Source organism: Rattus rattus, chromosome 11, assembly GCF_011064425.1.
Source record: "Rattus rattus isolate New Zealand chromosome 11, Rrattus_CSIRO_v1, whole genome shotgun sequence".
Lineage (NCBI taxonomy): Eukaryota > Metazoa > Chordata > Mammalia > Rodentia > Muridae > Rattus > Rattus rattus.
In genome coordinates this window covers 93,329,155-93,352,686 of record NC_046164.1, presented here as the reverse complement: position 1 = coordinate 93,352,686, position 23,532 = coordinate 93,329,155, and the positions used below count along the sequence as shown (strand labels likewise).

The 23,532-nt window shown below is 40.9% G+C and overlaps 1 protein-coding gene across 1 annotated transcript in view; it reads right to left on the bottom strand.

Moving 5' to 3' along the window:
- Positions 1-19,066, bottom strand: part of Kiaa1841 (KIAA1841 ortholog) — a 49,131-nt gene extending 30,065 nt beyond the window's left edge. Inside the window, exons 1-8 of the mRNA XM_032917176.1 lie at positions 18,936-19,066; positions 16,720-16,849; positions 14,432-14,590; positions 9,479-9,665; positions 7,927-8,020; positions 5,570-5,808; positions 2,528-2,586; positions 529-689 (exon numbers count right to left, since the gene is read on the bottom strand). Coding sequence (XP_032773067.1) covers positions 529-689; positions 2,528-2,586; positions 5,570-5,808; positions 7,927-8,020; positions 9,479-9,665; positions 14,432-14,581 — 890 coding nt within the window. The 5' untranslated portion in view covers positions 14,582-14,590; positions 16,720-16,849; positions 18,936-19,066. The remainder of the gene's footprint in view (positions 1-528; positions 690-2,527; positions 2,587-5,569; positions 5,809-7,926; positions 8,021-9,478; positions 9,666-14,431; positions 14,591-16,719; positions 16,850-18,935) is intronic.
- Positions 19,067-23,532: the final 4,466 nt, after the last annotated feature.

Below are 23,532 nucleotides of genomic sequence, written 5' to 3'. Positions count from 1 at the left end.
ACATAAATAAATAATGCTTTAAAAAGATTTTAAAACCATGGCTGGAGAGGTGGGGCACATTGCTCTTGCAGACTATCCCAGTTCAGATCCCAGTATCCTCTCTGGGTGGCTCATAAACTCCTGCAGCTCAGGGCAAGGGGTCTGATCCCATCTTTTTTCTCTGTAGGCATTGTACAACACGTATGTATGTGTGCACGACACACACACACATACTCACACACACACATACACTCACACACACACACTCACACACACATACTCACACACTCACACACACACTCACACACACACTCACACACACATACACTCACACACACACATACTCACACAAATGCACACTCATACACTAAAATCAAATGCAATAAAACAATTTTAATCATTAAGATTTAACCATATGCTTTTGGCTTTTTATTTAAAAATAAAATAGAAATATATTGTTATAGATTTTAAAATAGAAATCTCACTAAAATTAAGAAGAAATATACTTAATAAAATATAATAGGTTTAAAAGGACAGTTTAAAGATTACCTCCTAAACTTATCTTTTTTGTCTTTTAAGTCATCAATCTCGTTGTGTGTGAACAGGTCAGCTATGCGTGTAAGGAGGTTGACATTGATACAGTTCATGTTGCATGGGGCAGCTACTATGGCATTCATATTTTTATGGCAATACTGAATACATTGTTCAACCTGAAAAACACAAAATAAAAATGATATTGTTAGAGTAAGACCTTTCAGACAAAATTCATGAAAAGTCTAGCATGCATATATATATATATGTATACACACACACACACACACACACATACACACATATAGTCAGTAACTAGGTTTTGCCAATTTTGTTGATGAATGCTATTAAATAGGTAAATTTAAAAACACACGTAGCTAAACTATTTCTAATTCATTTTACTTAAAGCGATAGTGTATTCTGAGTGACAGCAGCAGATATAAATCTAAATCTGTACACTATAGTGCATATTCAAATGACTTCTTAGTTTTATTTATGTACATTGGTATTTTGCCTGCATGCGTATCTGTGAGGATATCTTGTAATTATACAGTATTATATAGTGGTTGCTGTGACTTGAACCCAGGTCCTTGGAAGAGCAGTCAGTGCTCTTAACCACTGGGCTATCTCTCCAGCCCCTCAAATGACTTTTTTTTTTTTTTTAAAGATTTATTTATTTATTTTTGTATATGAGTACACTGTAGCTGTCTTCATGCACACCAGAAGAGGGCATCGGATCCCATTACAGATGGTTGTGAGCCACCATGTGGTTGCTGGGATTTGAACTCAGGACCTCTGGAAGAGCAGTCGGTGCTCTTAACCACTGAGCCATCTCTCCAGCCCTCAAATGACTTCTTATAGTTTGTCTCATTCTTGTAGGTAAGAGAGTTAAAATTTCAGCCATTTAAGTATTTCCTCAGTCTGTTTTATCTGATCTCTCACTTCCTTCTGTTCTAACCTGAGGTGGATCTATTAGTGTGAGAGTAGAGAGAGTAGTCTCCTACTTTCCAAACACTGTGCTGACATGTGAAAGTCATCTTTTAGGGCTTAGGTTTCCAACCTCAGCGTTTAAGAACTCTGAATTTTTTCCTGTACTCCTTGCTTGAAGCCAATATAATCGGCTCCCTGAGAAGACAAGGAGTACAGTACCTAGTGAGAGCCAAGCAAGCTGTGAGCTCCTCTGCCAACATAGCGAAGTAGCATTCAGCTCTGTACAGGAACAAATCCCAAGCCTTTATCTAAACGATAACTATAAAATGTCAACCATGAGCATATGAAGCCATTTGAATTCTAAAGATATTTTGGTTTTTGTTTTGTGACATCAAGTTTGACTATGCATCCTATGCTGGCCTAAGTATTTATTAAATAAATAAAAAAATAAATATCTTTAACATTATAGCTTGAAATAGATGTGTATATATTATAGTTTTATATTTGATCAACCATTCAAGCAATCGATATGAGATATGATGTAAACATAAACTACACTTAGTAGCTGGATATGTGCTTTTTGTTTATTGAACCATAAGGAAGACACAGAATATAACATGCCTAAAAAGCTGGGCAGGGGAGGCACATGCCTTTAATCCCAGCACTCAGGAGGCCAAGACAAGCAGATCTCTGACTTTAAGGCCAGCCTGGTCTACAGAATGAGTTCCAGGACAGCCAGGGCTACACAAAGAAACTCTGTCTCAGAACAAAAACCAAAACCAAAACCAAACAAAGCCTAAATATGATTTAAATAGTAAAGTAATATATTCCAATTAATTCTTCTTTTGTCAGTGATAGGACAAAAATCTTGGAATAAAATTTATTCTGTTTAGTCACAAATTATACAATGGTTGCTCCAACTATAGACATACAAATGATACACAGTAGCCTTAACCCCTTCTCACCAGAACAAAGTATTGTTACAAATTATACTCTTGAACTAACAACTATTTTGCTTTCTATACATTCAGAAGGGGGAAAGCATTAGGTCAATAAAGGGGCTTAGATATTTAAAATGAATACTTACTAATGAATCCATCTTCAAGAACTCTGAAGAAATAAGGATTGAAATGACATTTCCTGGCTCTAATAAAAAGAAAGAGCATGAAATTTCCTTTTGATATTTAACTCAGTCTTCTCTTTTCATCTTAGAAGAGTTTGTTACTTTAATAAAAATGCTATGCCTTGGTTATATCGGTTAACTTGGTTACAAAGGAGAGATTTAATTTAAACCATGGGTAGAGAGAGACGTGGCAAACTTCCTGGATTAGATCCATGTTACGTAGCTGAAGAGAATGACGTGCAAGAGTGACAGTGAGAGAAGTCAGACAGGGATTGCTGAGGGCACTGATTCGGGAAGTTATTTCAAAAGGCAGTCGTGCTGGCAAATAAATACTGAAATTTAAAAGACTCTGAAACGCAATGAGAAATCTCCTGACAAAATGCTGAAGTCTCACGTTACTGCCACACTAGGTGGGTCTCCCGGCACACAGAGAGGGGAAGAAGGTAAATCTGTCATCTCCATGAAATATATTTAAGAAGAAAAAACCCCAGTCGTTTTCCCTCATTCTGGTACCAATAATCACTCTAAACACTTTGTAGCAGAACAATGGGTAAGTAATTCCAACATATCCCAAGTATCAGTTCTAGTTAAAGGTTCTCAAGCTGGTGGGAAAGCTTCTTGGGAAACTGTTCTTGAGGATACACCATCCAATTAAGAACCAGTGCCTTAATTACAGGAGATTTAAGTAAGCATCCTTTCTTAGTTAAGATAAAGACTGCTTCTAGAAAAACATTACATTTACAGCAGTGGCTATTTCTTTATACATGAATATGCTACAGTAAACACATTTTGGTGTGTGTGCATGTGTGTGTATATAATCTTACTTTTTTGTAACAGGCTACTATTCACCACACACACACACACACACACACTCATTCATTCATTCATTCATGACTAGATAATCTGAAATCTGGTCTTTGGCTTAAATTTTTTAAAAGACAATTTAAAAATGTTTAAGAACTTTTTTTTGTACGTGGGTGTTTTGCATGTATATATGTCTGCACTGTGTACATGCACTACCTGAGGAGGACAGAAAGGGCACAGGATCTCCTAAAACTGGAGTTACAGATGGTTGTGAGCCACCATACTGGGAATCCAACCTAATGTCCCCTGGACAATGTTCTTAATCACTGAGCCATCTCTCCAGCCTGGCTGAAATTTGACTTAATCTTAGAATTAGAATTTTTATCGAAAACATTCTTATTTAGAAATCTTTCCCATAAGTTTTGTCATTATAATATCATAAATTTTTATGTCCTTTCAATACTATAAGCATATTAGTAGATTTTTGTTTGCTCACAGTGCTAAGAACTGAGCCCCAGTCCTCGTGAACACTAGGTGAGCACTCTACCACTGGGACGCACTGCCACCCTCTATTATGTGTATTTATTATGTGAATTCTGATGTTGCATAGATTGTATTATTTCTTATATAAGTCTGTGCTCACTGCAAGATTACTTACTATTCTTTTTAATGGCTATCTTAACATGTAAAATAATGGGTTTCATTATGACATTTTCATATATACATGTCCCTTAACAGTGGCCTTATTATCATTAAGGACACTGTCTCTCACATTTTTAGTTTCAGGACTTCTTTACAATCTTAAAAACAGACTCCTAAACAGCTTGCTTATGTGGTCATATGCATCAATATCTACCATATTAGAAATTATGTAAGGAGAGAAATTTTTAGAAGTCAGTTTTAAAATACAATAATCTTATTAATTGTAAACATATTTTTTGTGAAAATATCTTCAAAATGAAAACGACACAGTGAGGGGCACTGAATGGCTTTTCTGTGACTCCCTCGTCAATGTCTAACTCAACGGACTGCAGGACTCTTCTATCTGCTTCTTTTTGTCTTTCTGAGACAGACTCTCACTCTGCCCCCCAGGCTGGTCTTGAATCATGGCAATACCCTTGTTTTAAGCATCCCATATGCTTAAATTATAAGCATGAACCACCGTGTCTGGCTTTATGTCAGCTTCTTCTGCATTCAATTTGTGTGTAGACTGCTTCTGGCTGTTAAGCTAAACCATGACAAACAGTATTTCTTGAAGGTTGAGTGTGACAGAATCTGAGTCCTATCAGTAAACTTCTACATTGCTCAGTGACTAGTCTCTCACTGTGAGGGAGTCATTAAACCTTTACAGAATTTCTTTTTTAGACAATTTTTGTTTGGAAAAGCTTACTGAATATTCAGACGCTTCACTCTAAAGAGGTATTTAAAAGTCAGAGTGTTAATAAGACCAACAGGATTTCAACAGAACAGGTTTTGTGTATAGAGAAGCTGTCAGTACTACTGGAGCAGGTAAATTTTCTAGAATTCTAATTCCCACTTGGCTTTTTATCACTAATAACACACACTATCAACTATTTTCCCTTACATGGTTAGCTTATTTATATTAAAAAAGTGTCAAGTACCTATCTGAATAATCATAATTTATGAAAGTAGTTTTTTTCAAGTAAACATGTCTTTCTACTTTTAAATGTCAGCTGGTTTAGCTCATAACTTAACTGTAAAGATGATTTCCCTCAAGACAGTCATGTACTGGTATCCATCAGAAGTCCTGAGGACCACACAGACCAACAGGGACAAATACCCAAGGGCTGAGATTTAATAAAGTCATTTTCCTGCTTTGTCAAGAACAAATGAACATACATTTTCCCCCTTTCCTGTTTTAACTATGCGGCCATGGTACGGAGAAAATGAGGATACAGTTTGCTTGTGGTCCTGCTTTGCTCTGGCCACAAAACTCAATCATCTTGCACACCATTGCCTTCCACATTCTGAACAAGCCTTGTATAAATCTCGTTAACCTTGTGCACCTTTGAAAGAGTCTCTAAGACCCTTTCTAGGTTGTATAAAGCATCAGTTTCTGAATATGAACATAAATACTAATAGTCAAATAAACTCCCACACCTCAGTGTGGACCTAAAACAGACACCAGGTGACACACAAATTTCACCACAAAATAAGCAACAGATTGTTTGTTTTTTTTACCTAAAGCAGGAACCTCACAATCTTTACTCTCCTTAGTGTTTCTTTTAACATATTTTATCAACCAGTTGAAAATGTGAACATCGCAATGAACTGAAATGTCCACCTCTTCCCAGCGCTGGGCATCCATAGATAAATATTCAGCAAAGTACTTCATTTCTGATATCAAAAGATCTCGTGGGCAAATAAAATCTTCTTTCAAGCTTTTTGCTTCATCACATACATGGATCACCATGTTTGGCCTTCATAAGAAAATGTTACACAGAAATGAGATTGTTAGAATGTGAGAAGAGGCAAGAGCACAGACATTTAGTAGAGGTTAGAGAACAAAGGGTTTTTGAAGACTTGGAACACAAAAGTATATTTTACAGGGTTTGACATTCAGGATTTCTCATTTCTTGTCTATCTGATTGTACCTCAGATTGTGGCCAATTTTAGCAGGTTGTCCACTTAGTAAAGAAATTAAAAAAATATTGTTACTAAAGGACTAATTATTAGAGAGCTTACATTTTATTGTTCAAGTTTTAATTCCCATAGAGCGAGTAAATAATAGACTTAAATTCTTGTGTAATGACTAACGTCTTTACACCTTTGAAAATAAAAAAAAAATATCTAAAATGATTCAAATTTCAATCAGATTAAAAACCAGTATTACTTAGCTACTTTTAGCATCAACAAAGTTTGGGTCCAGGCATTCATGAAATATATATTAATGAGTACAGATTTAGTAAGTTTACAGGATGCATCTGAAAGTCTGCTTCACAATTAGATACTCCTTGAATTTTACCCTCTGTAAAAGTGATACATGTCTCAAGGTACAGCAGTCTACATACATAACTCTAGGCATGGGAGCCTGCAGTGCCAGATGGGCAGCCACGAGGGAGAAGCCAGTCTGTACTCTATAGTGAGCACCAGGCCATCCTGGGCCATACAGGGAGATCCTGGGTCAAAATCGCAACATCAACCAAAAGAGAAAAGGTAGGGGTAGGGATATAGCTCAGTGGGGAAAGTACACAGAGCTCAATTCCCAGGGCTCACATTAAAGAAACAGTCTTTTGACATGACACACTTTGTAACTCTAGAGCTGGGAAGATCAGGACCTGGCCGCATCCAGCCTAGACAACCTGGAAAGTTCCAGGACATAGAGAACCTGTCTCAAAAAAAAAAAAAAAAAAAAAAGGTAAAACCAAGGTTGTCTTCTGGCTTACATATGCACTGTCACACACATAAATAAAAATATAAGACAAAAACAAAAGCCCAGATGCTGTCTTCATGTCATTACAAAAAGGAAATAAATAGGAAGAAATAAGTACTACAAATGTGAATTACTTTGTGATTAATTCAATTTTACAAAATCAGTGTTTTATATACAATTGGGATATGAGAAAAATATTGTAATCAAAGTCAGGTCAACAAGATGGCTCAGTGGAAAGGGTGCTTGCTGCCTAGTTTGATGGGTGCCTCAGTTTAATCCTGGGTCCAACTGGTGGGGGAGAAAACTGACTTCTACCATTACCCCTGACCGCCATGTTCACTATGGGGCACATCTCAGAACAGCACACTCAAGGCTAACTGGGGACCCGGCTGGACTCTGACTCGGAATGAGTTTTAAGGGCTGCAAACACTGCTCAGGGCTGAGTGCTTCCCTAGCATGTGCAGTACCTAGGCTCAAGCCTCCGCACCAGGAAGAAAGGGAGGTGGGGGCTGGAGCGGGGAGGATGAAAGGTAGCCAGGTAGATGAATTTTGTCATATGTGAACTTTATATTAACAAAGCTGTTGTTATAAATCTACCAAAACTAGAGGTACAGGAAAGACATTTTAGAGGTGAGGAAATGTTTTATATATTCATTAGCTGATAAGTTTTATGGTGTACTGTTTGTTAAAACAAGTAATCATTTACTGTGCATACAACTTATCCTATAGAAATACACAGAACAATTCAAACTATCAAAAGCTGAAGCATACTGAAATACATTCTGGTTTTAAATATCTGTATAGCAATTATATTAAAATAGTTTTAAAATAAACACCTAATTTCATTAATAAGTTTCAAGAATTAATTACTTAAAAGACGTTTCTTTGGGCATTGAAATTTACTTTTCAATGTTCTGTGCTATTACATGTTATTTCTAATTTTTTAAATATGCCAATTTTTTATGAAAACCCCCAAAATATATAATAATACAAGCAAGTAATGTGTTAGGTATCATCTTTGTTGTTCACGCACAGATGATCCTGACTCCAGGGTTTTAGCAGTTGTGTAACATAAGCGCCTAAAGTGTGAGCATTAGCACCAACCATGCACTTTCAGTTAGAGGTGTCGGTATTGACTCTCGTCCAACAAACAACCAGCTCCTACCCTTCAGAGTCTGCAGTCTCTTCTCCAGCATTACGGGCAGTACAGTTCTCACTTTCTGAAGAGCAATTCCTTGTGGTAGCTATACTATGTCTTCCTTAAATACAGAAACAGACACATACAGAAAAAGGGGATGGGTTAGCATTTCTAGCTGAGAATGGGTTTTACTTATGGAATGGTAACACGGTAAATGCAGTTTCCAAGGCAGTTAAGGTGGAATCTCTTGCTCTGATGTTAATATTTTAAAGGCAAATGGAAGAACATAGAAAATGAACCATAAACTGCTAATGTTACAGTGCATTTTCGAAAGACTGTGATGTAGTATTCCAAACTAAGTCAAGGGCTCAAAAGCATAGCACGGCCTCTTCTTCCTCAAGTAAATTTCTATTTCAATATTCTGACAGCGGCTGAAACGAAAGTAACTCATTCTGACAGCTTCTAAAGCCCATGACTTCCAAACATAATTCCAGAAAACATCTCTTCAACCTTGTCACTGTGCCACTTGAATTTCTGTTAAGTTCGTAAGACTAGCGGTAAAAAAAAAGATGATGTAAGAGATGAGCAAGGTTCTCTACTGGTTTTGTTTTGAAGTAGTCTGGCCTGGAAGCATAGGCCTATCATCCCAGCAGTTGGCAAGAAGTGGCAGGAGGATCTTAGTGATTTACACAGTGAGTTTGGGGACAGCCAGGGCTACACAGAGAGATCCCTTCTCAAAACAAACAAAATAAAATTTTAAAGTGGCCATGGTGGTACATATTTCCATCCTAGCACTTGGGAAGACCAGGAGCGCAACATCATCCTCGGCCACATGAGAGGTTTGAGGCCAGCTGGACCACCCGAAACTTTGTTACACGCACACACACACACACACACACACACACACACACACACACACACACACACACACACGTAAAAGTAAAGAGCAGGTCTGAGTAGTACAGCTGGATTACGAACTGACTGGTTTAGTTCTGGGAGACGTCTATTACTCTTTTTAGGTGGAATAAACATGAGACAGGAGAGAAAATGAAACATAAATTTGCTACAAACGTCTATGTTAAATTCATTTCAAATACATGAATAAAGACTGGGAATATGGCTCAGTGGTGGAAGACCTGTATAGCATGAGTAAGGTTATCCACAGCCCTGTATAGGTTGGGTGTGGTGATACAAGCACTCTCAGTACTTGGGAGAGAGGAGGCAGGAAACTCAGAAGTTCAAGGTCATTCTCAACTACGTAGTGAGTTCAAGCCCAGTCTGGGATCGTGACAGCCTTTCTCAAAAAACAAAATTACAGCAAATAAACATATATTAAAAAACTAGGATAACAAACTGAAGTAAATCATTTTGGTATGGTTAAAATTCAGTTATGGAAATAATACTTGACCTATATATTGGCAGTTAAAGTTTTTGAAAAACAACGACGACAATGGAATTTTTATCACAAAGATAAAATACTAAGAGTTTACACAAGTGTTTGAATTAGCCTACAAACAAAGAAAGGAAGGTTGGCTAGAACTTATAAGGACAAGTACTACATTTTATTCTATAACCCTACCTGCTTTAGAAACTGTATCTTGATCAACTGGAGTCTCTTGGAAATCTCCTTGTGCATCCAAAAGTGAAGATTTAATATAAGTGGCTAAAGTTTCAACAGGACCCTCTCCGGCAGCCATTAAAGGGTTATACTGGTTGTCAACAGGTGAACTTCCACAGCTCTTCAGCTCATCAAATCTTTTCACACACTGCAATGACATAAAATGACAAAAACGAAGATTGATAAAAATAAAACAAAACAACAACAACAATCACAACCAAACAACCAAAACCATGTTGTATAAAAATGCAACACTGGTAGTTTCTGGGCCAATCAAAAAGTTTAAAAAGCACATAATGATTTTATATAAGCTTACTATCTTAATACATGCAATTATATTGAGCAATACTATAAGAGTAACCATTAAGTAATCATGAATGATAATCTTCAGTCAATAAAACTTAATGATATATTGTTGAGTGACCTGACTAATAGAAGAGAAGATACATTTATTCATAGTTTTGAATAATCAACTTCAATATCATTAAGATTATATAACTATATAGGCAAAGTAAAAATAATGGAAAAAGAATTTTTTGACTCTATTTGAAGATACTTCATTTTAAAATTATTTTAGATTTATTTATTTTATTTAAAGTGTGCAAGTGGTTTGCCCGCATGTATGTATGTGCACCTTGTGAATGCCTGATGTCCCCAAAAGCCAGAAGAGGGTGCTGCACCCCCGGCAGTGGGATTACCAGGTGGTTATGAGCCTCTGTATGAATGCTGTAACCTGAACCTGGGTCCTTTGCAAGAACAAGTGCTCTTAACAAGGAATCCTCTCTCCAGTACCTAGAGATATTTTTCTATATTTTTTGTTGGGGGATTATGAACAAAATTTGTATGTTTTAGTATGTAAAATTCTGTAACTTAATTTTTTTCTCCTTTAAAAGTCAGAGTAGAAGTTGTTTTTAAAAATGTGTTAACTCGTTGCTAGAAAGAGAGCTAAATGGTTAAGATCACTGGGTGCTCTTCCAAAAAACCCAGGTTCAATTCCCATAGCCCACATAGCAGCTCACAATCGTCTGTTAATTCCAGATCCTGGGCCTCCAAGGGCCCCAAGTACATGGTGCACACACTCATGCAGACAAAACTCCCCAAACATAAATATTTAAATAAGGTAAAAAGTACTTAACTCATAGGAATAATGGACATATGCTCTTGAAGAAGGGTAAAGATTGTCTTTATTAGCCATATTTCCCTTTGGTATGTATCTGTTATCAGTTGGCAATATTAGTAAGTGATTACTTGGCTTTTATTTTTTATTATGTGTTTCCATCAAGTAATACCTAATTCTGTCATCATCTAAGTACTAACCAGGACTAATCTCGCTTAGCTTTGGAGATCAAATGAGACTGGGTTTATTGAGTGGTATGGTCATAGAATTCACCCCACCTTGGGATTAGGAACTGACCCCACTGTCTGATGAGAGTACTGACTGAGCCACTAAGCAATCCCTAGCTCTAATAAAAGTTCTGACTTTCAATGGAAAGCAAAACCAGGAGAACCTGACGTGTAACATTCTATTTTCTTTTCATCTACTGTAGATCTCAGGCTGTCGTACTGAGGACTGATGCCAGGGCCTCAGACACACTAGGGAAGCACTCTACCTACGAAGATGCCAAAGCTGCCAAGGAGGCCACAGAAGGAAGAAGAATTGATCAGAATAGAATTATCTTGGACTAGACTAAACCTAATGGGGAAGGTAGCATCACAGGTCACAGGGAGAGTTTTCCTAGAAGGCAGGGGTGACAGGCTACAAAGATAGAAGGTAAGTCTGACTCTCCCCCACCACTCTGTCCTTGTCTACCCATTTGAAACAAATGTTTTCACTGTCACCCGTTAGATGGCAGAGCCTCCTGCGGCCATTTCAAGACAGTGTCCTGTGGTCTACTTGAAGTCCATCTAGGTAACATGTTACAGGTTTGACTTGATATTCATACACCATTTTTGAGGAGATAAGTGATAGAGATGGCCTTTCTTGTTAAGTTTTGGGTTCATATTTGAATTCTTTCCGTTTCATCTCACGTTTCATCTCATCAATTTTTACACAAATAGTTTTTGTTGATTTTTGTCTGTGCCTGGGCTGTAAATGATGGAAGGTTTTACCATGATTTTTACTTCAGTGACATTAAGACAAATTAGAGTCCTAAACTCAAGAAATAAAACAAAACAGAACAAGAAAACCCAACACTGAGAATAAATAGGTAAAAATGAAACCATCAGAGTAATTACTGGATACTGTAATCCCAGAACTCCAGAGGCTGAGGCAGGAGGATCTTTATGAGTTCCAGGCCAGCCTAGACTACATAGTGAGTTCCTAGTAGTGCACTTTTATAATCCCAACATTTTAGAGGTTAAGGCAAAATATACTTCACACTGAGTTATGTTGTAACGCACGCACACACACACACACACACACACACACACACACACACACACACACACACACACACACACACACACACACACACACACAAATCAGGGGCTGGAGAAATGGCTTAGTGGTTAAGAGCACTGGCTACTCTTCCACAGGATCCAGGTTCAATTCCTAGCACTCACATGGCAACTCACCATAGTCTATAACTCCAGTTCTAGGGAAGTCTGACACACTCACACTAATGCACATAAAATAGTTAAATAAATTATATTTAAAAGCCCACTGAAACCAAAGCACAACAAAAACTGGAGTTTCTAAATCTTAAACTAGTGTCCATGAGTATATTATAAGACTGTTTTCTCTATAAGAATTCTTAAATTTAGGTTTGATTCTGAGTATAAAATTAAAAAGGTCAGCTAGCTCTGTAAGGTAAAGGACACTGTTGTTAGGACAAAACGACAACCAACAGACTGGGAAAAGACCTTTACCAATCCTACAACAGATAGAGGCCTTATATCCAAAATATACAAAGAACTCAAGAAGTTAGACAGCAGGGAGACAAATAACCCTATTAAAAAATGGGGTTCAGAGCTAAACAAAGAATTCACAGCTGAGGAATGCCAAATGGCTGAGAAACACCTAAAGAAATGTTCAACATCTTTAGTCATAAGGGAAATGCAAATCAAAACAACCCTGAGATTTCACCTCACACCAGTGAGAATGGCTAAGATCAAAAATTCAGGTGACAGCAGATGCTGGTGAGGATGGGGAGAAAAAGGAACACTCCTCCATTGTTGGTGGGATTGCAGACTGGTACAACCATTCTGGAAATCAGTCTGGAGGTTCCTCAGAAAATTGGACATTGAACTGCCTGAGGATCCAGCTATACCTCTCTTGGGCATATACCCAAAAGATGCCCCAACATATAAAAAAGACACGTGCTCCACTATGTTCATTGCAGCCTTATTTATAATAGCCAGAAGCTGAAAGAACCCAGATGCCCTTCAACAGAGGAATGGATACAGAAAATGCGTACATCTACACAATGGAATATTACTCAGCTATCAAAAACAATGACTTTATGAAATTCATAGGCAAATGGATGGAACTGGAAAATATCATCCTGAGTGAGGTAACCCAATCACAGAAAAACACACATGGTATGCACTCATTGATAAGTGGCTATTAGCCCAAATGCTTGAATTACCCTAGATGCACAGAACACATGAAACTCAAGAAGGATGACCAAAATGCTAATGCTTCACTCCTTCTTTAAAAGGGGAGCAAGAATACCCTTGGGAAGGAATAGGGAGGCAAAGTTTAGAACAGAGACAGAAGGAACACCCATTCAGAGCCTGCCCCACATGTGGCCCATATATCACATATACAGCCACCAAACTAGATAAGAGGGATGAAGCAAAGAAGTGCAGGCTGACAGGAACCGGATGTAGATCTCTCCTGAGAGACACAGCCAGAATACAGCAAATACATAGGCGAATGCCAGCAGCAAACCACTGAACTGAGAACGGGACTCCCCGTTGAAGGAATCAGAGAAAGGACTGGAAGAGCTTGAAAGGGCTCGAGACCCCATATGAACAACAATGCCAACCAAGTAGGGACTAAGCCACTACCCAAAGACTATACATGGACTGACCCTGGGCTCCAACCTCATAGGTAGCAATGAATAGCCTAGTAAGAGCACCAGTGGAAGGGGAAGCCCTTGGTCCTGCAAGACTGAACCCCAGTGAATGTGATTGTTGGGGGGAGGGTGGTGAGGGGAAGCCCCTATAGAAGGGGAGAGGGGGGTTAGGGGGATGTTGGCCCAGAAACCGGGAAGAGGAGTAACAATCGAAATGTAAATAAGAAATACTCAAGTTAATAAAGATAAAAAAAAAAAAGGTCAGCTAGCCTATCAGTATAAAATTTAAAAGGTCAGCTACGTTATCAGGAGGACTAGCCTATCAGTATTTCAGAGTCCATTTGCTTTTCTCCTGATAATTTATACCGAAGATACGTCAAATGTTCATCATAGACAGTGGTGTATGCCTTTAATCCCGCACTGGGGAAGCAGAGGCAGGTGGAGATGAGGTTTAAGGCCAGCCTGTGCTCTTACATTATTTGTGTTTGTTTATTTATTTATAAAAACATTTATTCATTTACTGAGACAGGGCTTCTCTGTGTAATCCTGGCTGTCCTGGACCTTGCTCTGTAGACCAGGCTGGCCTCGAACTCCTGAGTGTTAGGATTTTAAACTAATGTTCCAGAGGATATAATGCTCCCTTATGGACTCCTTGAACTCTATATGAATGTGGTGCACAGAAATCAATGAAGACCAAACACTCACACACAAAATAAAATAGACACAATTTTTTCACTTGGATGTTTCTTTCAATCTCACTCTGTGTGTGTGTGTGTGTGTGTGTGTGTGTGTGTGTGTGTGTGTGTGTGTGTGTGTTGGGGTGGTGGGGTGTCAATTTTAACCTGTCGCTGCTGCCGTCTGTATGTTTGGGAGGGACCCAGGGATTGCTACTTACCTCTTTGGGTGTTAATCCAGGCACAAGCCTTGCCACAGTTTCCCAGTTGATGGTCTGAGGGATTCCAATCAATGGATAAAGGATCATATCCAGTACCATTTGGTTATTATTAGTCAGGAAATTATTGTTTTCTGGACACCCACGACTCATCTTCTAGAGCTAGAAATAGGGAAAACCCAGTCTTATTACGTCTGAAATTCGGATGTTTCCAGAACATTGTATACTAGTTATAGTCCATTCCTAAAAGTTACCTGCCACTATGTAAAGAAAAAAGACAGAACTAACATAAAGCAAACACAGACTGCTCATCTAAATCTCTCCACCATAAAACCTTTGACAATTACGACTTGAAATGTGGTATATAAGGATGGGCAGATTAAATATGCCATAGAAAGGCAGAATCTTTTGTTTGTTTCAAGACAGGCTTTCTCTGTGGAGTCCTGGCTGCCCTGGAACTCACATTGTGACTCAGAGACTCGCCTGCCCCTGCCTCCTGAGTGCTGGGCTTAAAGGTATACACCAGTACGCCTGGCTTAGAAGGCAGAGTCTTAGAGGCAAACTCCAGGTGACAGGCATTTGGGTTTTTATTACAAAAAAGAAAAAAAACAAACAAAAACAAAAAAGAAAAACCAACTTTGTCCCTGCTATATGTTAATTTTTTCTAGCTAAAATGTTCAGGAAAAGTTGAGTAGACTTTATTTTCCTAAAAAGTCAGTAAGCAGGCAGTATATACAAGGATTATTCATAGATAATAAAGTCAAACCATGAAGAACTCAGTGTGAAGCTTGCTGAAAGTATCATAACTCTGTTCTGTCCCTAAGTAATGCCCTCCTGCTGCTCCTGGAGCAGCTGTCCACGGTGCACACAGTGGACTGTGACTGAGCACAGGGAACTCGCAGACATACAGTGAAGCAGCCTAGCAACTTAACATGGCGGCTAATGGATCTCTGGTTATCATAACAATGTTGTGTTATTTTTGTATGTTTGAGACAACTTCTCTCTGCGAAGGTCATTTTTCAACCCTATCTTCTGAAGCAATGTGACACGGACCTGACTGATCTGGCAAAAAAATGGGTACTAGCGGGAAAAATCAAGAGCCAAAATGGGGGCAGCCACGGAGAGGTGGAGGAGCCCTGTGGTCGCTATGAGAGCAGAGCTCGTCCTAACCCTACAACATAAGGAGACAGGTTTGGAGGGGTCAAGCACTTTGCACGGTGCCATAGATCTACCAAGATGCAGAGGAGGGGCTCACGTTTCAATCTGTGCTCTCCCCATTCTCTAAGGAGGAGTGGGGTGGAGACGGTGTCTTAGGATGGAAAGAAAGGACTGTAAAGCCAGGTACGTTTCAATGACATGACTCTGAAGGCTTTGGCCCATGAGGTGGTCTGGGGAGATCATAAAAAAGAAAGAAAAGAAAAAAAGAAACTACCCATCCAAGCTAAAGTATTTTAGAAAGCTCTTTATGGCAGTGGATTTAAGACACACTAATTTATCCATGCATTCACGAATACTCCATTATGTGTCAGGCACTGCAGCTGAAGCTGGAACAAGAATTATAGAAGAAAACACTGATAAAGGTTTCTGGCTAGTCAGGTTTTTTATAGTGTAGTTGCCATTCGTTTCTAGATTAGGAATACCGCTTGAAAATATGAGCTTCTCTGTGGAAAAGGGTGGCATAATGTAGGGCAAAGATGACTAACCGACCAAGAGCCATGTGCCTAGTCTGGAGGTCCAGCTTGGATTTTAGCATCATCACACGCCACCCTAAAAGCCTATGACAGTCAGTACAGAGAACAAAAAGGATCACCTTGGGAAGGTACGCTGAAGATAATAAAAGCAGCTACAAATGAGGCATGATATGTAAAGACAAAAGACACTTCCCTAGGATTGTGACATTTAAAATAGCTCACCAGAGTAGAAATGTAAAAGCAGTCATTAGCATTAGTTGTTTATATAACCGCTGTCCTAGGGCATCAAATGGCTGTTAAAACAAAACAATCCTATGTGTCTGCATAAACATTAAAAATCAACAGCTTTGATAATATCACGCAGAACCTGGGTTTGGGTCCCGAGTGGTTTCTTATAGTTGTCTATAACTCCAGTTACAGGACTATAATGCCCTCTTCTGGCCCTCATGGGCACTGCACATGTATATGGTGCACACAGATACAGGCAAGCAACCAAACACACAGGCGCACATAAAATAATGAATAAATCTCAAACACAAAAGAACAAAAGAAGCATAAAAAGCATTAAGCATTGTAAAGGCATAGCTTCCGGAGTTGTACCTTACTGAAGGACCAGCACAGTGTAGTAGTTACAAGAATAGATTCTGGAGTCAAACTGTCCAACTTTATATCTTGGTTCTACCAGTAAGATATTCTCTAGTTCAGATAATCCGTGTCTCCGTTTCCTCATCTGCAAAACAAAGGTAAGACAGTAGCGCTCTGTCTCTCTGTGATACTGTGTGGAAGAATCCACTGACACGGTGAAGACTGGATGTTTACAGTAGCATTTCTGAGATCCTTAAGCACATTCATAAAGATAAGAAGACCTAACATGAAGCATGCTGCCAATCAAAGGAATAAAACAGGCTATGAATACTTACCAAGCATCACCATTTTTAGCAGTGCAATCTTGGGCTTGCTATAAGGAAAACGATAACTACCTTTAAGATTACTGTGAGAATTAAATAACACCACAGAGCAACCAGCAGTGTCTAGCATGTAAAATGTGCACCACAATTATGGCAATTTCTTTTTGACTGTTACTGACATAATTGTTTTCAAGAATTTGTTGAATCCCTTAGAAAGCATTGCCCAGAACAAGATTTCCTTTTATCCACCTAGGGTAAGCCTTGTTTTGTAAGGCAGGCTGGCTTCTAACTCATGACTTCAGAGCACAGGGGACAAGGATTACAAACTCAGCTCTTGGGCTGTGCTCTTTACTTTTAATTCCTCAAAAGAATGACCAGCAAAGCAGATAGCACCAACCAGTGTTTGCTGACTTAATAAAGCCTCTGAGCCTTGAAGAAGCAATGTATCTTTTGGAACCCACTCCAAGCTGAAGATTCACAATTTATATGAATATGTAAGTATGCAGTATGAAAATAAATGTGGAATCTTAATTTTCAGTGAACAAAATATTGTTCTCTACTTACATGGGTAAGTGTGCATCACTTTTTCCTAAGGATGCATGATTTGAAAAGGAGTGCTTAATTATAATTTGTTTGGACCTTAGTAGACATTTAGGGTGGGAATGGAGATGAGTGAGGCCCTGGATTTGACAAGCAGCACTGGAAAGAGAAAAGGCAAGAAAACAGTCTAAAGCAGAATTTAAGACAAAGACCCTTTGTGGCTGCTTTTTGATTTTTAATTTCCAGAAAATTTAATTAATTTCCTTTTCTGTTTTTTTGGTGGTGGTGGTGGTGGTGGCAGAGTATACTCTACAAGTGAGCTAAGTCCCTAGTTCTTAATTAAAATTACAAGAATGTTCTCTTCATCAAATTCTAAAAAACTTGTATATTAAATATAATACTCATTTATTCATGTTTATGAATGATTTTTAAGTAACTTGGGGTGAATTTTTTTTTCTCTTGACACAACTGAATCCTTCCAATCAAGGGGAAAAAACTATTGTGTATTCTAGTTAAAGTAATCTATGAGAACGTTTCCTTTAAGGTCTGAATAATATTCAGTCTTAAAACAGCTGGCACATGAATCTCATTCTGGAGAAAGGTATAAACGTATAAGAAACTATGACCAAAAGAAAACATCTGAAACTCAAAATTATCCTCTCGTGCATGACAACATATTTTAAAAGCGTTTAAGGCATAACATATTTGGTAAATAACATTTACCAAAACCTAAAAATTCTATTGTTTAACACATTACACTTTTCCTTATTTTGGCTTATTCGTTTTTCAGTGAAAAGGGGGCTCTTGCTTTTCCCCTAGGCAGAGGCAGGAGTGGAAGGTGGGGGACACTGGGGCAGGTGGAAGGCCTCTGGCACAGCAGAGGGAAGCTGTTAACACTGATCTACAACAGACTTCCTGACTCTCGTCCACATGTGACCCAGGCGGTTGGCTCTGATTCTCAAGGATAGGACAACACTGCCCACCCGGGTAAGTAGCCCTTCCAAGCCCGGGTCCGAGGCTCCCTGCGCGGCGCGTCCTCGGGACCCGGGTTCCGCGGCGTGGGCGCCGACTGGAGGCGCGGGCTGGAGAGGAGCAGACAAAGGCTTCGAAAAGCAGCCTGGCAGGGACGGCGAGGGCCGGAGTCCGGCGGCTGAAGCTGGGCTCGTCGCCAGGCGCGCGGGCGAGAGCGGCGGCAGGCGGGCCGGCTGGGGCTGCGCCCGGGAGTCCGCAGGCTTCCGGACAGCGGGGGCCCCACACGGCCCACCGGCCCGCCCGCCAGCCGGCCCGCCGGGATGGACAGCGGCGCTCCGGCCCTCGCCCACTTCCAGCTCCCGGGTGGCTGCCCCAGCCTCTCATCGTCTCTCTCACCTCCACAGGGCCGCGGCGGCCCTCACCGCACCGGTGTCACCTGCAGCGGCCGGCACCGCCCGCGCTCGCGCCCAGAACGGCGCGACCCGGCGCACACGCCCGGCTGAGGCGGCCTCACGAGCCACGGCCGCACCCGCCTGCGCCCGCTAGCCTGCCGTCCTGCAGTAGCGCCGAGGGGCAGGGCCCGGCTGCGTAGCCCGGCCAATCGCAAGCTAGCGCCGCAGCGCAGCATCCAATGAGTGACGAGCTCCTGCGGGCGGGAGGGTGCGGGCCGGGCCAGAGCGCAGCCCAGCGCTTCGCTGAGCCTGCTCTTCGCCCTGCCCTCTCTGCCTCTTCCTCTCAGGCCTGTCGCAGTGCAGCGTCCCCACCCTCTCAGCGTCCCGTCTCTTAGCAACTAGATCTTGCTCAGCACATGATCTTGGAGCTACTGCTCAAGAAGGGATACGTGGGAGATAAAGGGAGCTCGAATTAAAAGAATGGAGTAAATCTTTCCTTGTCACTCATTTTGCTATAAGCTGCTTAGGTACAACAGAAAAATTATATGCTCTGATAGGGCGTTGGCTGGCGTTTAGAAACATACTGTAAACTGAAAAGCTGGTGACTTCTCAGATGTAGTGTGGAAAATGACATCAATGTTAAACTTGGAAGACTAGTTAACGTTCAGTCTTAGAGCACTAACAGAAGTGGATTAGAGGCCAGAATGTGAGTTTGCGTTGGTTTTGGCAAGATTCAACTAAAACAGTGTCCTCTAACAAGCCAGTTTGCAAGCAGAAAGGGGGGGAGGGGGCGGGCAGTTTATTCTGTGTAAGCTGTATATCAAAAAGAATGTAAAAATAAGTCTCAAGGTTATGGTTTCAATCAAATCTTCATTTCTTTTTGTTTCCCAGAGGAATCTGAAAGTTTTGTTTAATCTCTTTAATCGCCGTATCTGCCAAGGCTTCCCTCCATCCACTCAAATGGATCTCCCCTCCTACTTTGGGGAGATGGTCTCAATGTGCAGGAGGAGTCCAAACTGGGCCCAAGGAATGAGGCTTCCACAGTTGGTAATGGGCCTCAGCCTTCATCGAAGCTCTGAGCAGCACAATAAGAGAAGCACCACGATCATTTGGCAGACTCGGGCTTCCTGCTGGGAGCTAATGGCCCCTGTCTTGCTCTTAGGCGAGAATGCTTGACCATCAGTGGCCACACATGTAGCTTTTGACCTCCAAGTCATCGGCTGCAGCAGGTAAGCCATTCCAATACTGGGTCACACTCATGCCCTTGATGGCAACCTTACCTCCCTTCTCACAGAGACCAAAGGATTCTAACACCCCTTCTAAGAACAGCCGTGCTTTACGACAGCTTTGGTGGGGAGCTGCTCACACAATCCCATACCCAGCCAAGTGTCCACAGTTCCTGGTTTAGGACACCCAGGTTTTGTTACCAGACTTGCAAGGGCTCATTCATCAAGGCAATCCATGAAGTAAAGGAAGCCTACCATCTACGCAACACTTACAAATACACGCCAGAAATGCATCTATTGTATACCTTAGTCACCGTGGCAACACTAAGAGGCTTGTACAGTTATTCCTTTTTTAATAATAAAATAAAATGTAAAACACAAATTATCACAGCAGAATTGGACAAAACAAACAGAAGGGAAAGAGACAAGGGAAGGCACCAGAAACAGAGACCCACTTCTTCACACATAGCAATCCCATGAAAACGCTAAGCTAGAAGCCATAACACAGGTGCTGAGGGCCGGCTGCAGCCCTGTGCGTGCTGCTTCAGTCTCTGTCAGTTCTCGTGGGCTTTAGTCATGTTGGCTTAGGGGCCTTGTTTTCTTGGTGTCCTCCCTCCTCTCTGGTGCTTACACTCTTTCCTCTTCCACAGGGTACCCTGCGCTCTGAGGGGAGGGGTTTGATAGAGACATTCCATTCAGGGCTGAGTGCTCCAAGGTCTGTCGTCTGTCTGTCCATCCATCCGTCTACTCTGTCTGCTTAATGTCTGGCTGTCAGTCTCTGCATTTGTTCCTATCTGCTGCAGGATCCGGCTTCTCTTCTTGAGCAAGGCACTGATCTGTGAGTACAGCAGAGTGACATCAGGAGTCATTTGATTGTGACTTAAATTTTTTAAGTAGTTCTTTTTTTTTTTTTTCTTCATTAAGAACACTAGTTAGTTTTACCCTAGGTCCTTGACCTCAGGTTCTTGGTCAACTAAGCAGTGTGGAGTATGAGTTCTGTCTTGTAGAGCAGGCTTCAAGGTCAATCAGACACTGGATGGCTACTCCCACAAGCTTTGTGCTACCGTTAAAATAGCATGTCTTTTGGGTAGGACACCCTTGCCAATCAGAGGGTTTGTGGCTGGGTCGGTGTTTATGTTTCTCCTTTGGTAGCGTGTAGAGTATCTTTCTGTACCCGACACGGGGTGAGGGCTCTTTGCAGGTGCCCGCTTGACTTCTCCATGTTCAATGAGCTGTGTTAGAGTTTTCTTGAACAGTGGGGCCCCACTGCTAGTTTCTGGGAAGCAACCTATAGTTTTGACAACAGCCTGGGTTGTTTGGGGTTCCCGTGGGATCCATTTGCCCAACAACTGAATTAGATGTAACCCAATCTCAGGACTGGAAGCTTCGTTTGGTAGCAAAGAGATGACTGGTCGGCCTCTGTCTCCCGTTATTCGATGATTTCCTTTAGATCACCTTCATGTAGGTGCACAGTTTAGGAAGTTCTGCTGTATTAGGCCATAGTACTCAAATGGCCCTTAATTTTGGCTGTCTTTCTTGGTATTTCTTCCCTTGTCCCCTCTCCCTTCTCTTTCCCGTTAGCGCCTCCCGTTCTAGCTCCTCATCCACAAGTATCTATTCTGTTTCCCTTTCCTAATAATCCCCATGTCCCTCCTTTTTGTGTGTTTTGCTACTATCTTTTTTTAAAAAATTGGATATTTTAAATTTACATTTCAAAAGTTATCCCCTTTCCCGGTTTCCTGTCCATAAACCCCCTATCTCATCCCCCTACCCCTTCTTCTATGAGGGTGTTCCCCCTCTGCAACCACTCCCCCTTCCTGCCTCCCCATCCTCACATTCCCCTACACTGGGAGGGGGGGTTCAGTCTTGGCAGGCTGTTAATGCCCAACAAAGCCATCCTCTGCTACTTATGCAGCTGGAAACATGGATCTGTCCATGTGTATTCTTTGGATGATGGTTTAGTCCCTGGGAGCTCTGGTTGGTTGATATTGTTGTTCTTATGGGGTTGCAAGCCCCTTCAGCTCCTTCAATCCTTTCTCTAACTCCTTCAATCGGGTCCCCGTGCTCAGTCCAATGGTTGGCTGCTAGCATTCGCCTCTGTATTTGTCATGCTCTGGCTGAACCTCTCAGGAGACAGCTGCATATGTCCCTCCTAGTCCCTTACTCTATACCTAACCTCTGTGACTTATGGATTGTAACTGGGTTATCAATGACTTAATAGCTGATATACACATATAAGTGAATACATACTCTGTTTGTCTGTCTGGATCTGAGCTACTCCCCCAGGATTACTTTTTTCTAGTTGCATCACTTTCCGTGCACCTAGGACTTCATGATTTCTTTCTTTCTTTCTTTCTTTTTTTGATGGGCAAGTGATATTTCATCGTGTAAATGTACCACATTTTCTTTATTCATTCTTCTCTTGGGGGACATGTAGGTTACTTCCGATTTTTGCCAGTTATGAACAGAGTAGCAATAAGCATGGCTGAGCAGGTGTCTCTGTGGTGGACACACATGCTAGAGTCTTCGAGAAGAGGGAGTCTCAGTTGAAAAATGTCAGGAGCCATCATAGGACAAGCTAATAAGTAGCAGGCAATCTTCCTGAGATGGTCTGTCTCAGATTAAAATAATCCATGACAGATTTGCTTTAGGGAGATTCCTGCTATTAGTAACAACTACTAGGTATTAACCCACCCTTTTGAGCAGATCTCTGCAGATCTACGAAGATGTACTAATAGATGATTTCTCAACTCTTTATGATGATCCTACAGGAACTCCTAAAGTTATGTCAGTGATTGTTAAGCTGGGTTATAGTGGGACTGCTGTTAGGTCCTTCTCTGTCAGTCAAAACTGCAATGAGAACTCTGTCAGCCTCCCAAGTGTCACCAGTTGACTGCAGTCAGTTAATAGTAACCAGACTTTCTCCCCCTCGGAGCACATTCCAAGAGTTATAAACTGTTATAACTGTGGTAAAACAGTTAACTAAAGGTCATAAAAAGGGAATTAGCGACTTATAAGTGCTAGGACAGAAGATAAACATCTCCCCAGTGGAGGTTTTGCAGCTCTGAGGGGGAAGCAAGTGTTACAGCTCTGGAAAGGTTCTGGCAGTCAGGAGTCAAGAAATATCATAATGTCACACTACACAAGCCCCACACGGGAGATTTATTGGGAAAGACACAAGAGAGTGACTGCTGATGCTTGCGTGAGAAGCAGCAACAAACTGAGCAGGAGGAAGGATTCACGTAGGGTTTCCTTGGACCAGAGCTATCCAGGGTAGCCTGGGATTGGAGGGCTTTGGTGGCTTGATCTTGGGCTCTTTTTTTTTTTTTTTTTCCTTGCGGGACCAGCCCTGGACGCTGTCTAATTTGAGAGGCT